The sequence below is a fragment of the Centruroides sculpturatus genome, unplaced genomic scaffold, assembly GCF_000671375.1.
Source record: "Centruroides sculpturatus isolate CEXI.00-Female unplaced genomic scaffold, Cexi_2.0 scaffold157, whole genome shotgun sequence".
NCBI classification, from domain to species: Eukaryota; Metazoa; Arthropoda; class Arachnida; order Scorpiones; family Buthidae; genus Centruroides; species Centruroides sculpturatus.
The window spans coordinates 87,081-100,593 of NW_019384522.1; the positions used below are offsets into that span (position 1 = coordinate 87,081).

The 13,513-nt window shown below is 26.8% G+C and overlaps 1 protein-coding gene across 1 annotated transcript in view; it reads right to left on the minus strand.

Moving 5' to 3' along the window:
* The window catches only part of LOC111622781 (ryanodine receptor-like), a 420,607-nt gene that overhangs the window by 84,522 nt on the left and 322,572 nt on the right, over positions 1-13,513 (minus strand). Inside the window, exons 91-96 of the mRNA XM_023365203.1 lie at positions 12,535-12,663; positions 11,935-12,090; positions 8,594-8,653; positions 7,465-7,608; positions 5,951-6,019; positions 4,822-4,965 (exon numbers count right to left, since the gene is read on the minus strand). Coding sequence (XP_023220971.1) covers positions 4,822-4,965; positions 5,951-6,019; positions 7,465-7,608; positions 8,594-8,653; positions 11,935-12,090; positions 12,535-12,663 — 702 coding nt within the window. The remainder of the gene's footprint in view (positions 1-4,821; positions 4,966-5,950; positions 6,020-7,464; positions 7,609-8,593; positions 8,654-11,934; positions 12,091-12,534; positions 12,664-13,513) is intronic.

Below are 13,513 nucleotides of genomic sequence, written 5' to 3' on the forward strand. Positions count from 1 at the left end.
TATACAGTGGAACCCCGGTTAACGAACGTCCTGGTTAACGACCAAATCGGTTAACAAACTTTTATTTTGCAAAAATTTTGTCTCGGATAATGAACAAAATTTGGATAACGAATGTAACGGTATTTTGTGTCAAATTTTAGTTGGTGTTAGGCATGCGCGAGTTAAGCATTGCTTTTCCGAGTGTTTGTGCTATACTTCTTTTTTCAGTTTTGTGATTTATATATTTAATCAATATGGCATCCAAGAAAGAAAAAAGTCATAGTGGCAATAGAAAACAACAATGCAATATAAACGATAATGCGCTATCGCATTTGAGAAAAATTTTGATTAAAAGAGTAAGACAATCAACTTTAGATCAATTTCTTGTTCCTTATGGAAAGAGTTTGTTTGTTTGTTTAAGTTATGGCAACGCAACACTTGGGCGATCTACCTAGGGGGAATGCATTCTGGGAGGTGTTTTTAAGGGAAACTGGCCCCTATTTAGGCATTACAGACGAGGAAAAAACCCAGAAACCTCCCTGTGGCCAGCCTGTCTAAGCGAGGTGCGAACCCACAAACGAACTCCCCGTGTTCAAGGTACGAAGACCACTTAGCCGCTGCTGGGTTTTTTTTTTACCAAAAGAGACTTTGACTCAAAGAATCTGACGATGGAGTGCTACCTGTTATTTTTTTGGAGGGGATTCCCCTTCTAAGCATTAAGGTTCGTATATCTCCACTTTTCTGCCACCAACTACAACAAATGAAGGTATGTACAGTGCTATTTTATTAAACAAAGTTTACATGTTTGTTGCTGTAATGATAGATACTATGTTTTTCTACATTTTCATCAAAGAAAATTACTGTATATTACAAATAAAATCTCAAAAATTTCAGACTAGAACGGATTAATTGCATTTGCATTAATTCTGTGGGAAAAATTGCTTCGGTTAACGAACAATTCAGTCAACGAATGGAGTTGCGGAATGGATTAAGTTCATTAACCGGGGTTCCACTATACAAGAACTTTTTGTATTTTTTGGAGAGATGAAACAGTTACATTTTTGTAACCTCCTTCAGTGCAAATTTTGGATTGCCAGGTTATAGTATTTGGCTGATATATTTCAGCAGCTCAATATTTTGAATACTAGCATGCAAGGGAAAGAAGAAAATATTCTCACATCCATTGACAAAATGAAAGCATTTCAGAGAAAACTATAGATTTGGAAAAGAAAACTGTTGAAGGTAGTTTGGAAATGTTTCCACTGGTAAATAACACTTGCATAAATGAAACACTTCCAATAATAGTTGAAAATTTAATAAGTTTAGAAGAAAAATTGGATTCTTATTTTTTATCACTTAACACTAAACAATACAATTGGATTAGAAACCCATTCACGGAAGCTTCAAATGATTTTGGTTTAACATTAACAGAAGAAGAACTGGCAGCTATATCCACTGATCGTGAATTAATGATTAAACATAAAGAATTGTCTCTTGGACTTCTATGAAAGAAGAATATATGGCAATATCTAAAAAAGTTTTGAACATTTTACTACAATTTTCAACATCCTATTTATGTGAATTAGGATTTTCTACCCTCAACATAATTAAGAGTAAAAAGAGAGGAATTCTTCAATGTATTGATGAGGAAATGAGAGTTTGCCTTTCAAATATATGCCCAAACATTGAAGAAATTCCTTGGACACATCAGGCTCATGTTTCTCATAAACACAAGAATGAAAAAACTTAACACATTTGTACCGGGACCTGCCGAATTTGCTAAATCTTACTAAGAATGTATCTATATATACATAAAAAGATAACTTTTTTGTCATTTTTTTATTTTTTAACTCCCCTTTTTTATGAATTCTAAAAAGCATAACTCAAAAAATATAACATAAAAATGTTTTTTAATGTCAGAATAAATTTAATTTTGTCGTATTTATTTCATTTATTTACCATAAAAGCATGCTTGGCCTTTATATATTTTTTCTTTAATATTTGACTTAATTATTATAATATATTTCTCAGAAATTTGTATACAGTGTGCCTACAATTATTTGTAAGATCTTAAAATGTGCCATGACTTCAAAAAGTTTGAGAATCACTGATCTATATGTATATACTGTATAATAAAATGAATATTTTTCTAAATTTTCATTTTATTATATAGTATGTAGGTATTTGTTGTTTTTGTGTTTTAATTTATTATTAGGGCATTCTTTTTCTTTTGTGCATTTTGTTATCATATCTTATTAAATCAATTATTATTTTAATTTTGTACTGTCTTAATCGTATTTTATCATCACCATCATGGCTATTTGACACAACAGCACTTATCACACTTTCTTCGTCTTTAATTATTATCAAAGTTATACTTTTCTTCTAATCGTTATTATTTGATGATATAGAAGAAATCACTTTATAATTTTGCATAATGACATATGTGAAAATATATCATCCAAGTTACATTTTTAGTATATTTATTTGCATAGAATAGTAATGAATACTTGTTTAGGAATTTTTTTATATCAAATTTTATCACCATTATCATACAGTCATAAGAAGGTTTTATGATATATAATATTAATACTTTGAAACAGTGGTGATATTCGAAATATTTAACACAGGGTTCATAACAGAAAATTTTTCCTTAACAATTTTTTTTCACTCAAATGGTGCCTTAACAACATTAGTGCAAAAACTGACATTAAGATACCCATATAAATAAAAATGATATATATTACACGCAATGATAAAACTGACATAACTACGTGGTAAGTCACAAACATCGACAAACAAAATGGAAGTTTTGGTTAGAAATAAATACAATACTTTTTCTTGTGATATATCTAATAATAGACAGATGTCCTCATCTCTCGAAATACAATATCTTTTTTATTTCACTGTCGATAGCCTGACATGTTTCCGCAGCCATCTTGTATTTTCTTGCGTGCATGGGATTGTGGGATCTCTCTTATGACTGAATCTAGTTTCAAGAATTCTCTTGAGTCGATCACGAACAAACCTCGTTTCAGTCAAGATTGAAATGGTCAAGGGAGGTCGCACCAAGGCTCTAGTTTAGTAGTGTTACAAAGTATAATACATATATTTTAATATATTTTTTAAAAGAAACAAAACCACTGAGAAATGTTACATGTGTTTAACAAGTTCAGAAAACTTTGGAAATGTTAACAACGGGTTCGGCTGAACCTGTGCGAACCCACTGAATATCACCACTGCTTTGAAATAATTTAAAACAAATACACTGGTTCCAATTGAATTAAGACAACTTATTTTCTAATATTACAAAATATAGTTTGAAGAAAGTAACACAGCTTTACATTAAATTTAAATGCTATAAATATTATTCTAAAAGAAACTACTAGTTTGCAAGACTAATAGAGTATATCAAGAATTTAAACTTAATGAACAAATTTTTAAAATGAAAATATGGTACATTTTTAGTATATAATACTAATGCAAATATACAGGCTCAACAGATATAATTCATTAGTTGTAATTAATGAATAGGTTTAAAATAGAACACAACTTGGCAAGGAATATTAATGTAAAGTTTGTTAAATATTGAATGAAATCAATGTCCTAAACAAATACTGTGTCAATATTTATATTGTTGAATGACCAATTTTGCCACTATTTCATCAACCAATTTTTTTTCTATCTGAATATTACTGTACTTTATTAATATATTTATAAAATCTAATTATAAATGAAAATCATGTTATTTTATCATCAGAGATGAAAGTAGTTTTATTCTTTTATGATACAGAAAATAAAGTTTTCCCTTCGTAACTTATAAATTATTAGGCCTATGGATTAAATGTGAACCATTACACCTTTATCCAGAAAAATTACAATTTCAATGATTATCCTTTCAAGCCATAATTTATATAAGGCATAACAGAATCCATCTTTTTATGTAACTGAAATAAATTTTAGTAAGCAGTTTAATTAAAGTTCTACTTTTACTACAAAAAAAATCCACAATTTCAATTTTCTAAGTTTAGAACAAAGAGTGGCAATAGGTTTTTCAAATATTATTATAATTAAAGGAAGTAAATGAATTTACTAAACTGCCAAATGATCGCCTAAATATAGGGCTATTATATGGCTAATTAAATGATTAGAATAAAGTAATTTGTCATTAGAGGTAGGCGTTAGGTGCCATCTCTTAAGTAAATTAATAATTAAAATTAAATAAATAAATTATTAAATTAATTTTAGAATTTTCTGGAATAAAAAAACTGGCTCGGGACGGGCCTTGAACCCGCAACCTCCGCTTGCCGTGTGGTGTGCTTGCCAGTTACGCCACCCGGACCCCGAGCAAGTCTTCGCTTCCAGAATTATATTAGATTAGATATAACCTTACTTGGTCTAACGCCTACCTCTAATGACAAATTACTTTATTCTAATTATTTAATTAGCCATATAATAGCCCGATATTTAGGCAATCGTTCGGCAGTTTAGTAGTTATACTATTCGGGCTTTGAATGTTGTTATTTATGTAAATGAATTTTTTGTATACTTTTGTGCATAATTTTTGATAACAGTACAGAGATAACCTATTAGGTTTAATTAAATTTAATGTTAAAGTTTAAGTCATCTCTGAACATATTTTTGAGAATTAAATTTTTGAAGAGAAGTTTAGAAAAAAAAAGTTGCAAAAAGATGGAATTGTTATCTAATATTAAAATGACATAAAAATTCTAAAAAGTAATATTACAATTATTGCTTAAAAACTTTAATATGACTTTTAGAATTTTATTCAAAAAAAAAAAAAAAATACAAATTTATTTAAATTAGTAAAATTATAAATACCATGTGAAGTCCATAAAGAACTTTTGCCATATCAACAATACTCTCAACCAATTGAGTGGGTAATACTGCTGCTGTACCTTCTCTTCTTGTTCCTAATTTACTATATAAATAGTGTTGCCAACTCATATCATCACTAGGATCAATCTAACAAAAATAAAATATGAATTATATATAAATATAACATAAATTTTGCACATATATATTATAAGTTTATATTATGTTCTAAGAAGATTACATAGTCCAAGAAAAAGTATTCCAATACTAATAAGTCTATAAAGTTGAAAAAAATCTTTATATCCTTAGGATTTTCAACCAAATTTATTTCAAATAAATAAATCATTTAACAGAATAAAACTTTACTAAATAAAACTTTTAATTAAAATTAATTACATAATGTCCCTGAAAAAGATTTTAAAAATTTTTATCATATAGCTTGATATTAAAGTTTTTTCGCATAGTAAACTATCAGTATATAAGTTTTTGTTTGAAAGTGATAAAAAAATTTTTCTTGAAAAATTATTCCTTTCTTCTAAAGAAATGAAACTTTTGATTTTCAGCTCATAATTTAATTATATATGACAGGATAGTCTAATCTTTTCCAGTTCAACTGCTAAATTGTACTTTCTATCAATAGTTAGTTATAGACTAGAGAAATATTTTTCTATGAGTATAAAAAAAATAAAACATTTTCAATTTTTAACTAAATAACACAGTATAAGTAAACAACATTTTAACGAGAATTCTGAGCTAAGATTCAAAACCAATTTCTATTTATTTAGTGAAAAGTTGTAGTGTTTACTTCAATAAATCTTCACCAACCTATTTTCTGTTTACTTTTTAATATTTTCATTGTTGAAAATTTACATTCACATAAGTATTACCAAATATTGAAAAAATGTTTAGAATAAAATTTCTCAAATTTGGATACAATACTTTTGAATGCAAAAAATTGATTGTGGTAAATCATGCATGGAAGAGTTTAATGAAAATTTCTCAATTATCAAATAAAATGACATTGGCCAATTATCTACCAAGGTTAGATTGCAAGTTAGACAACCCTAATATATGATATATTTTTTTACATTTTTAATATATAATTTGAGTAAAAATTAATAGTAAGTGATATTACCTTATCAGGAAGAGTCAACTGAAGGCTTATATAATCAAGTATATCTGATTCTTGTTGCTTCTGTAAATTAAATTATAAAATTAAATGTAATGTAATATCACAAATAATACTGCATATCTTATTTCTTTTTTATGCACACTTCATACCAAATAAAAATACAGTAAATTCTGGTTAATTAAAACACATCACAACTAAAACATTTTGGTAGAATTATGTGAAGTTAATTTAAAGTATTAAAAATATATAAAATAAACTACTATTTATTGAGCAATAAAAATACTTAAGTAAATTCTGGATAAATAGTACAGATTATAAAAAATATTTAGGCCATAGTATATGTTACAGTAAAAGTGATAACATGTAATTATGGTAATTATGCATAATGGCTATTTATTATGCACAATCACCAATCATCTTGGTGAGTTTGATAAATTTCACTAAATTTCTCACTTTTATTGGTAATTATGTGCAATTCAAAATGAATTTGGTAAGTTTGATGGATATTGCTAAATATATTACTTTTATAGNGTGGCAATAGGTTTTTCAAATATTATTATAATTAAAGGAAGTAAATGAATTTACTAAACTGCCAAATGATCGCCTAAATATAGGGCTATTATATGGCTAATTAAATGATTAGAATAAAGTAATTTGTCATTAGAGGTAGGCGTTAGGTGCCATCTCTTAAGTCAAATGATCGCCTAAATATAGGGCTATAATATGGCTAATTAAATGATTGCAATAAAGTAATTTGACACTAGAGGTAGGCGTTAGGCTTCATCTGTATATATATATATATATAAATTATAATGTCAACTAAAGCAGTGTTTTTCAACCTGTGGGTCGCGACCCCCAGAGGAGTCGCGAAGCCTTACACGGGGGGTCGCGGGTAAAAGAAAAAGACAAGTGTTTGTAGGTCCTACACTACATTAAAAAACTACAATTTCACCGAGAAGGCTGTAGTACCTGTTTATTATACAGTACAGTTGGATTTTTGATTGACAATTAGGTCTGAATGATAGGTGTTGCCATGGAGGGGCCCGAGTGGTTACGGCCCACCCCAGAAAATGATAGCCGAATAAGTGTTGAGCTGACTTATAAAATGAAGTAATAAGTAGAAAAGTAGAAGTTGATAACTCTCATCCTAAAAAAAAAAGGTCAACAGCACTCCAATGTTATTATGAAAAGGAAGTGTAATACCATACGTGTCTTAAGTTATTGTCGATTCTTAGCAAATTCTCATTTTAACCAACAATAATTTCTCTCAACAGAAAGAAAATTAAATACATAATATTTAAAATCTCTGATATAGTTTTAATATGGCCCTAGGGGGGTCACCAGAATTTTTTAACTTGTAAAGGGGTCGCGTATTCAAAAAGGTTGAAAAACGCTGATCTATAATATAGCACTAGCTTATTGTAAGCTCAAGTAATGTGATACAATATGCTAACGTCGCGTTAACCAAGCTTAATACGCGTCTTGTAANTTATTTAAATTAGTAAAACTATAAATACCATGTGAAGTCCATAAAGAACTTTTGCCATATCAACAATACTCTCAACCAATTGAGTGGGTAATACTGCTGCTGTACCTTCTCTTCTTGTTCCTAATTTACTATATAAATAGTGTTGCCAACTCATATCATCACTAGGATCAATCTAACAAAAATGAAATATGAATTATATATAAATATAACATAAATTTTGCACATATATATTATAAGTTTTTATTATGTTCTAAGAAGATTACATAGTCCAAGAAAAAGTATTCCAATACTAATAAGTCTATAAAGTTGAAAAAAATCTTTATATCCTTAGGATTTTCAACCAAATTTATTTCAAATAAATAAATCATTTAACAGAATAAAACTTTACTAAAAAAAACTTTTAATTAAAATTAATTACATAATGTTTCTGAAAAAGATTTTAAAAATTTTTATCATATAGCTTGATATTAAAGTTTTTTCACATAGTAAACTATCAGTATATAAGTTTTTGTTTGAAAGTGATAAAAAAATTTTTCTTGAAAAATTATTCCTTTCTTCTAAAGAAATGAAACTTTTGATTTTCAGCTCATAATTTAATTATATATGACAGGATAGTCTAATCTTTTCCAGTTCAACTGCTAAATTGTACTTTCTATCAATAGTTAGTTATAGACTAGAGAAATATTTTTCTATGAGTATAAAAAAAATAAAACATTTTCAATTTTTAACTAAATAACACAGTATAAGTAAACAACATTTTAACGAGAATTCTGAGCTAAGATTCAAAACCAATTTCTATTTATTTAGTGAAAAGTTGTAGTGTTTACTTCAGTAAATCTTCACCAACCTATTTTCTGTTTACTTTTTAATATTTTCATTGTTGAAAATTTACATTCACATAAGTATTACCAAATATTGAAAAAATGTTTAGAATAAAATTTCTCAAATTTGGATACAATACTTTTGAATGCAAAAAATTGATTGTGGTAAATCATGCATGGAAGAGTTTAATGAAAATTTCTCAATTATCAAATAAAATGACATTGGCCAATTATCTACCAAGGTTAGATTGCAAGTTAGACAACCCTAATATATGATATATTTTTTTACATTTTTAATATATAATTTGAGTAAAAATTAATAGTAAGTGATATTACCTTATCAGGAAGAGTCAACTGAAGGCTTATATAATCAAGTATATCTGATTCTTGTTGCTTCTGTAAATTAAATTATAAAATTAAATGTAATGTAATATCACAAATAATACTGCATATCTTATTTCTTTTTTATGCACACTTCATACCAAATAAAAATACAGTAAATTCTGGTTAATTAAAACACATCACAACTAAAACATTTTGGTCCAATTATGTGAAGTTAATTTAAAGTATTAAAAATATATAAAATAAACTACTATTTATTGAGCAATAAAAATACTTAAGTAAATTCTGGATAAATAGTACAGATTATAAAAAATATTTAGGCCATAACCATAGTATATGTTACAGTAAAAGTGATAACATGTAATTACGGTAATTATGCATAATGGCTAGTTATTACACACAATCACCAATCATCTTGGTGAGTTTGATAAATTTCACTAAATTTCTCACTTTTATTGGTAATTATGTGCAATTCAAAATGAATTTGGTAAGTTTGATGGATATTGCTAAATATATTACTTTTATAGTGATTTTTGCATAATTTCTAAAATTTAGTTCATAAACTTCATAAATATCCTAAAATTTCTTACTTTTTGTTGTTTTACTAAAGCAACTTATAAATTTAAACAAATTTTAATCAAATTAATCAAAAATGCTTTTTTCATTTTATTAATATTAGAATAATTTAATGAATATAAGAAAACTAAAAAAAAATCTGCTTCAGCTTAATATTAAAATTATCTGTAAAAAATACCAAAAAATTTGTTTAAAAAAAATATAGCAAAATATCATGACATTTTGAATTACATAATTTTTCATTTTCCTTGCATCTGAATTTGGATGGATTACACTTTCCTTTACATGAGCACCTTTGATATCTCACCTTTTGAAATTGGCGTTTTTCTTGTGCATTCCCTAAGAGAAAGAGTGATATTTAATATTTTCTCTTCTGTAAGAAATTGTTTGTTCACATAGCACAAATTGGTTTCTGGTATACAATTGTAAAAGACATCTCTCCTTTGTTCCCAAGTGATAGTACTCATCATTTTCAGTAGCTAATATTACTGCCAATATATTCTGCAAACTGCCTCTTGCCCTTTCCATATCTGTTATTCTTAGCTTCCCTGTATCTCTTACTTTGTCTACTGCAAGTTCAGCTCTGATAATTTCTTCATTTTCTTCACTTGAGCTTCCAAACCTGACTTTGCATTCACTCACTTCTTTGGTTGATGAATCAGGGATAGTCACATAGAGTTGGTTGATTGATGGCTGTTCATTTTCAATACTTTTTCTGATTTTATTTTCTTATCTTTTTTGTTTGATTTTATTTTCTTATCTTTTTTGTTTGATTTTATTTTCTTATTTTATTACCTGACAATATTTTTATTGGAATCTTCTAATTGATCTAGTGATTCAATTATTTCTCATAGCTGTTTTCTAAAGAATCTAATGAAAATGTGTTACATGGTTGACAAAAAGTAACAGCAGATCCCAATGTAGATGCCATCTGCACAATATTTTCATACTAGGGTATTTTTGTGGATTTCCTTTGTTTAGTACTTAAAGCATTAACATTTTCTTTCTAGTCATTTGTATTCTTAAATCTAATGTTATATCTAGATTTGTATTGAAACAATTAATCATCTGTTACATTGAAACATTTGTAATTCAGCATTTTAGTTAGCTCCTTTGACATAGTTTTCATTGACATGCATGCTTCCCCAGTTACAATTAAGAGTTATTGTTTGAAAGTTTTCTCAATGTCTGGGTCCTTGCTTTCATGTTTCCACTTTTTCAAATGTTCCCTGGAACATTTATAGCAGACATGGGCAAATGCAGCTCTTTTTGAGTTACATGTGGCTCTTGCTGAAAGTGTTAATTTCTGCTTTTTATTATTATTTTTACAATTTTATTTCCACAATTTTGTGAAAATACGTTTATTAAAAAAAATTCAATATTTGTTTTATATTATATAATAAAATCGCAGTACACAACTGCGGCTCCCATGCATTTTGCAAAACCTACATTTCAGCTCCCACTGAACTCTTGCTTGCCAACCCAATTTATAGCCTGTTTCTCTTGCAGTTTATCTTGCTATTGTATTACATACACAACCGTAAATTTTGGCACTCCAGAATAGCTCTGACTGTTGGCAGTGACTGATATTAGGCAAGGGCAGATTTAACATTTTGCTACTTCTATACTTTTTTGCCAAAATTTCATTTATTATATATAAACATAAAATATATAATTTGTATAATGAATTAAATAAAGAGAAATTAATTACTAAATATGATAATATTTACTTTGAAAGATTTTCTTGTAAAATTTTGCAATGCTTAAATTTGTGTTCATAATTCTTTTTGCAAAATATCATAACTGATGAAACCTGTAAGAATTTTTACAATAAAAATAATTTTATATTGAATATGATTTGTTCAAATAAAGCAATTCTGTTTGCTAGTGTCAAATTTCTTCATGGTGTGTTTGCAGTGCCCTAAATTTCACAAAATCAGTTTCAAAAATAAAGATTCATTATTTAAGTGTTCATTATTGAGTAAATTTGCATTAATTTACTTAGTGATGACCATCTTGCCACACATCATAAACATGTCATTTAGCAGTTACTGTTCCAATTAAACAGTATGTTGTGTCAAATAAACAAAAATATTCTGATTATATTCTTGATTTATTTTTGGTCTTAAAGATTTGTCCTAAATAAATGGTTTTCCCAATTAATTAATGGTCTTATTAAGCAGAGTCTACAATTTTTAAATACACAATTTTTAAAATTACACATCTCACAACTGTTATCTCAAAATATTAAATAAAGCAAAATGTTTTAGTAAAATTACTTTTAGAAATAGGAGAAAATAAAAGTTTTAGTGCTTTATTATAATAATTATATTATCATCACAAGTTAAAATATAAGATTATATTCTAGATTAAAGTAATATTGTAATTGTTAAAACAAAAGCATTCTTAATTTACATTTGCCATATGTTCACCTTAAATAATTTTATTATCATATTTTGTCTTATTTAAAATTTGAAGATAGTAATCATGAGATTTATTAAATAATTTTCAACAAATATTTGATGTAACTACAGACATTATAAATTGTTTAAGTTATAATTTAAATGACATAAAATTATTATAGCTTTAATTTCTTTCATAAATAGTACACACACTATCATTAAAATGTTTATTAAACAAAATTATCAATTAATAATGATAATTTAATATTTAGCTGTTTTTTTTGTAATCTATATATAAAATTTATATTTTTTAAAATATGTTTATATTTAATAACATTACATTATCATCATATTTACTTTTAAATATTTTTCCTTTGCATGTTGAACTAATTCTTGTTCTCTTCCAGCAAATAAATTCAATCCAATTGGAAGTAAACGCTTTAAGCAAGCAACCATTAGACTGGCAGCTAATTCCTTTTCTTTGTCACGTTTACCATCACGTTTTTTCTTTGCCTATTAATTAATCATAATTTTCAATATTAATATTTAATGTAAAATATAGAATTTTAAAATTTATAATATGTAATATAATAAATGTTCAAGAAAATAGCTCAATATATTTATTCCTATGGGGAAAAAATTAAATCTCTATGTCCAAACTCCTTAGTTACCTGATATTTTGTTAGTTATTTTTCAATTTATGAATAAACTTTCTTTAAAGTTACAATAAATTCTAGTTTAATCATTCCGGATAATTTTTAATTAAGGGAATATTTTATGTATTTTATGTTCATATTTTAGAAAGATATCATAAAATTATATATTTGAAGCCATTCACATCTGATAGCATATGCAGTGATTAACTTTATAGTTTATCAGCTTTATAACATAGTTAAATAAGAACAAAAATAAAAAAAAATCATACAAATAAATAAAGAATATGAAATTTATACTTACTTTTTTAGCCGTTCCTGCAGTTTCAACAGCTTGCACTGTTGCTCTGCCTCGACCTGCAGCAGGCATTATTAATGCCATGTTATCAATTTCATGTTGAGAGATATAGTTTTGTTCTTCTCTACGTAAAAACTGAAATAATTTGTGAAATATAGCAATATTAAGAATGATTGTTACCTAAGTAAATACAATAATTTTTAAGCAAATGTTTCATCTTATAAATGTTGAATTTAGAAATTGATCTAGAAAGAAATTTAAACTATTGGAAACATAAAATAAAGCATATATAAATTACATCATTTGAATGTCAATGATTATAAAGATAATACTGGATGACAGATCTGAATCACTAGATTTTGGAAAATTATTCAAAGGCTTTGCTGCCTCAGTTAATGTAATCAGGTAGTTACGACAATTTTGAAATAATTTTATAATGGCAATATTTAAAACATGTAACTTCTTTTCCATCTCTCAAAATAAAATACAATCCAATTTAGAATTTCGAAATTGATTTTTAAAAATACATACTACTAAAAATATGATAACAATTCAATTAGCCATAAATAAATTTTATTACTGAAACATCAGTCTACATTTATTTCTAAATTCAAAATTTAATTATGTTGTACTATTAATGAATGTTTCTGAGACACAGTATAGAAATTATGACAGCATCATTAAACACATATCATACTAAAAAACAATTTAGGATGTAGATATTTTGTGTGAAGTTTCAGCACAATAGTTAGTGAATATCATGTGACTATTAGCTTTTCCAAATGACTCAATGAATAATGCAGAGACAAATCAATAAGAATTAATAACATATGTATGCTTATCCACAATATTGTCTGATAATGAGATTTGGTTATAATTTCTTTCACAAACCAGTTCACAGAATTTCTGAGATACATGTCATGCTACGTAATTTGCATATATTGCCAATCTTACATGTACTGTACAATGGGTGATCGGTTAACGA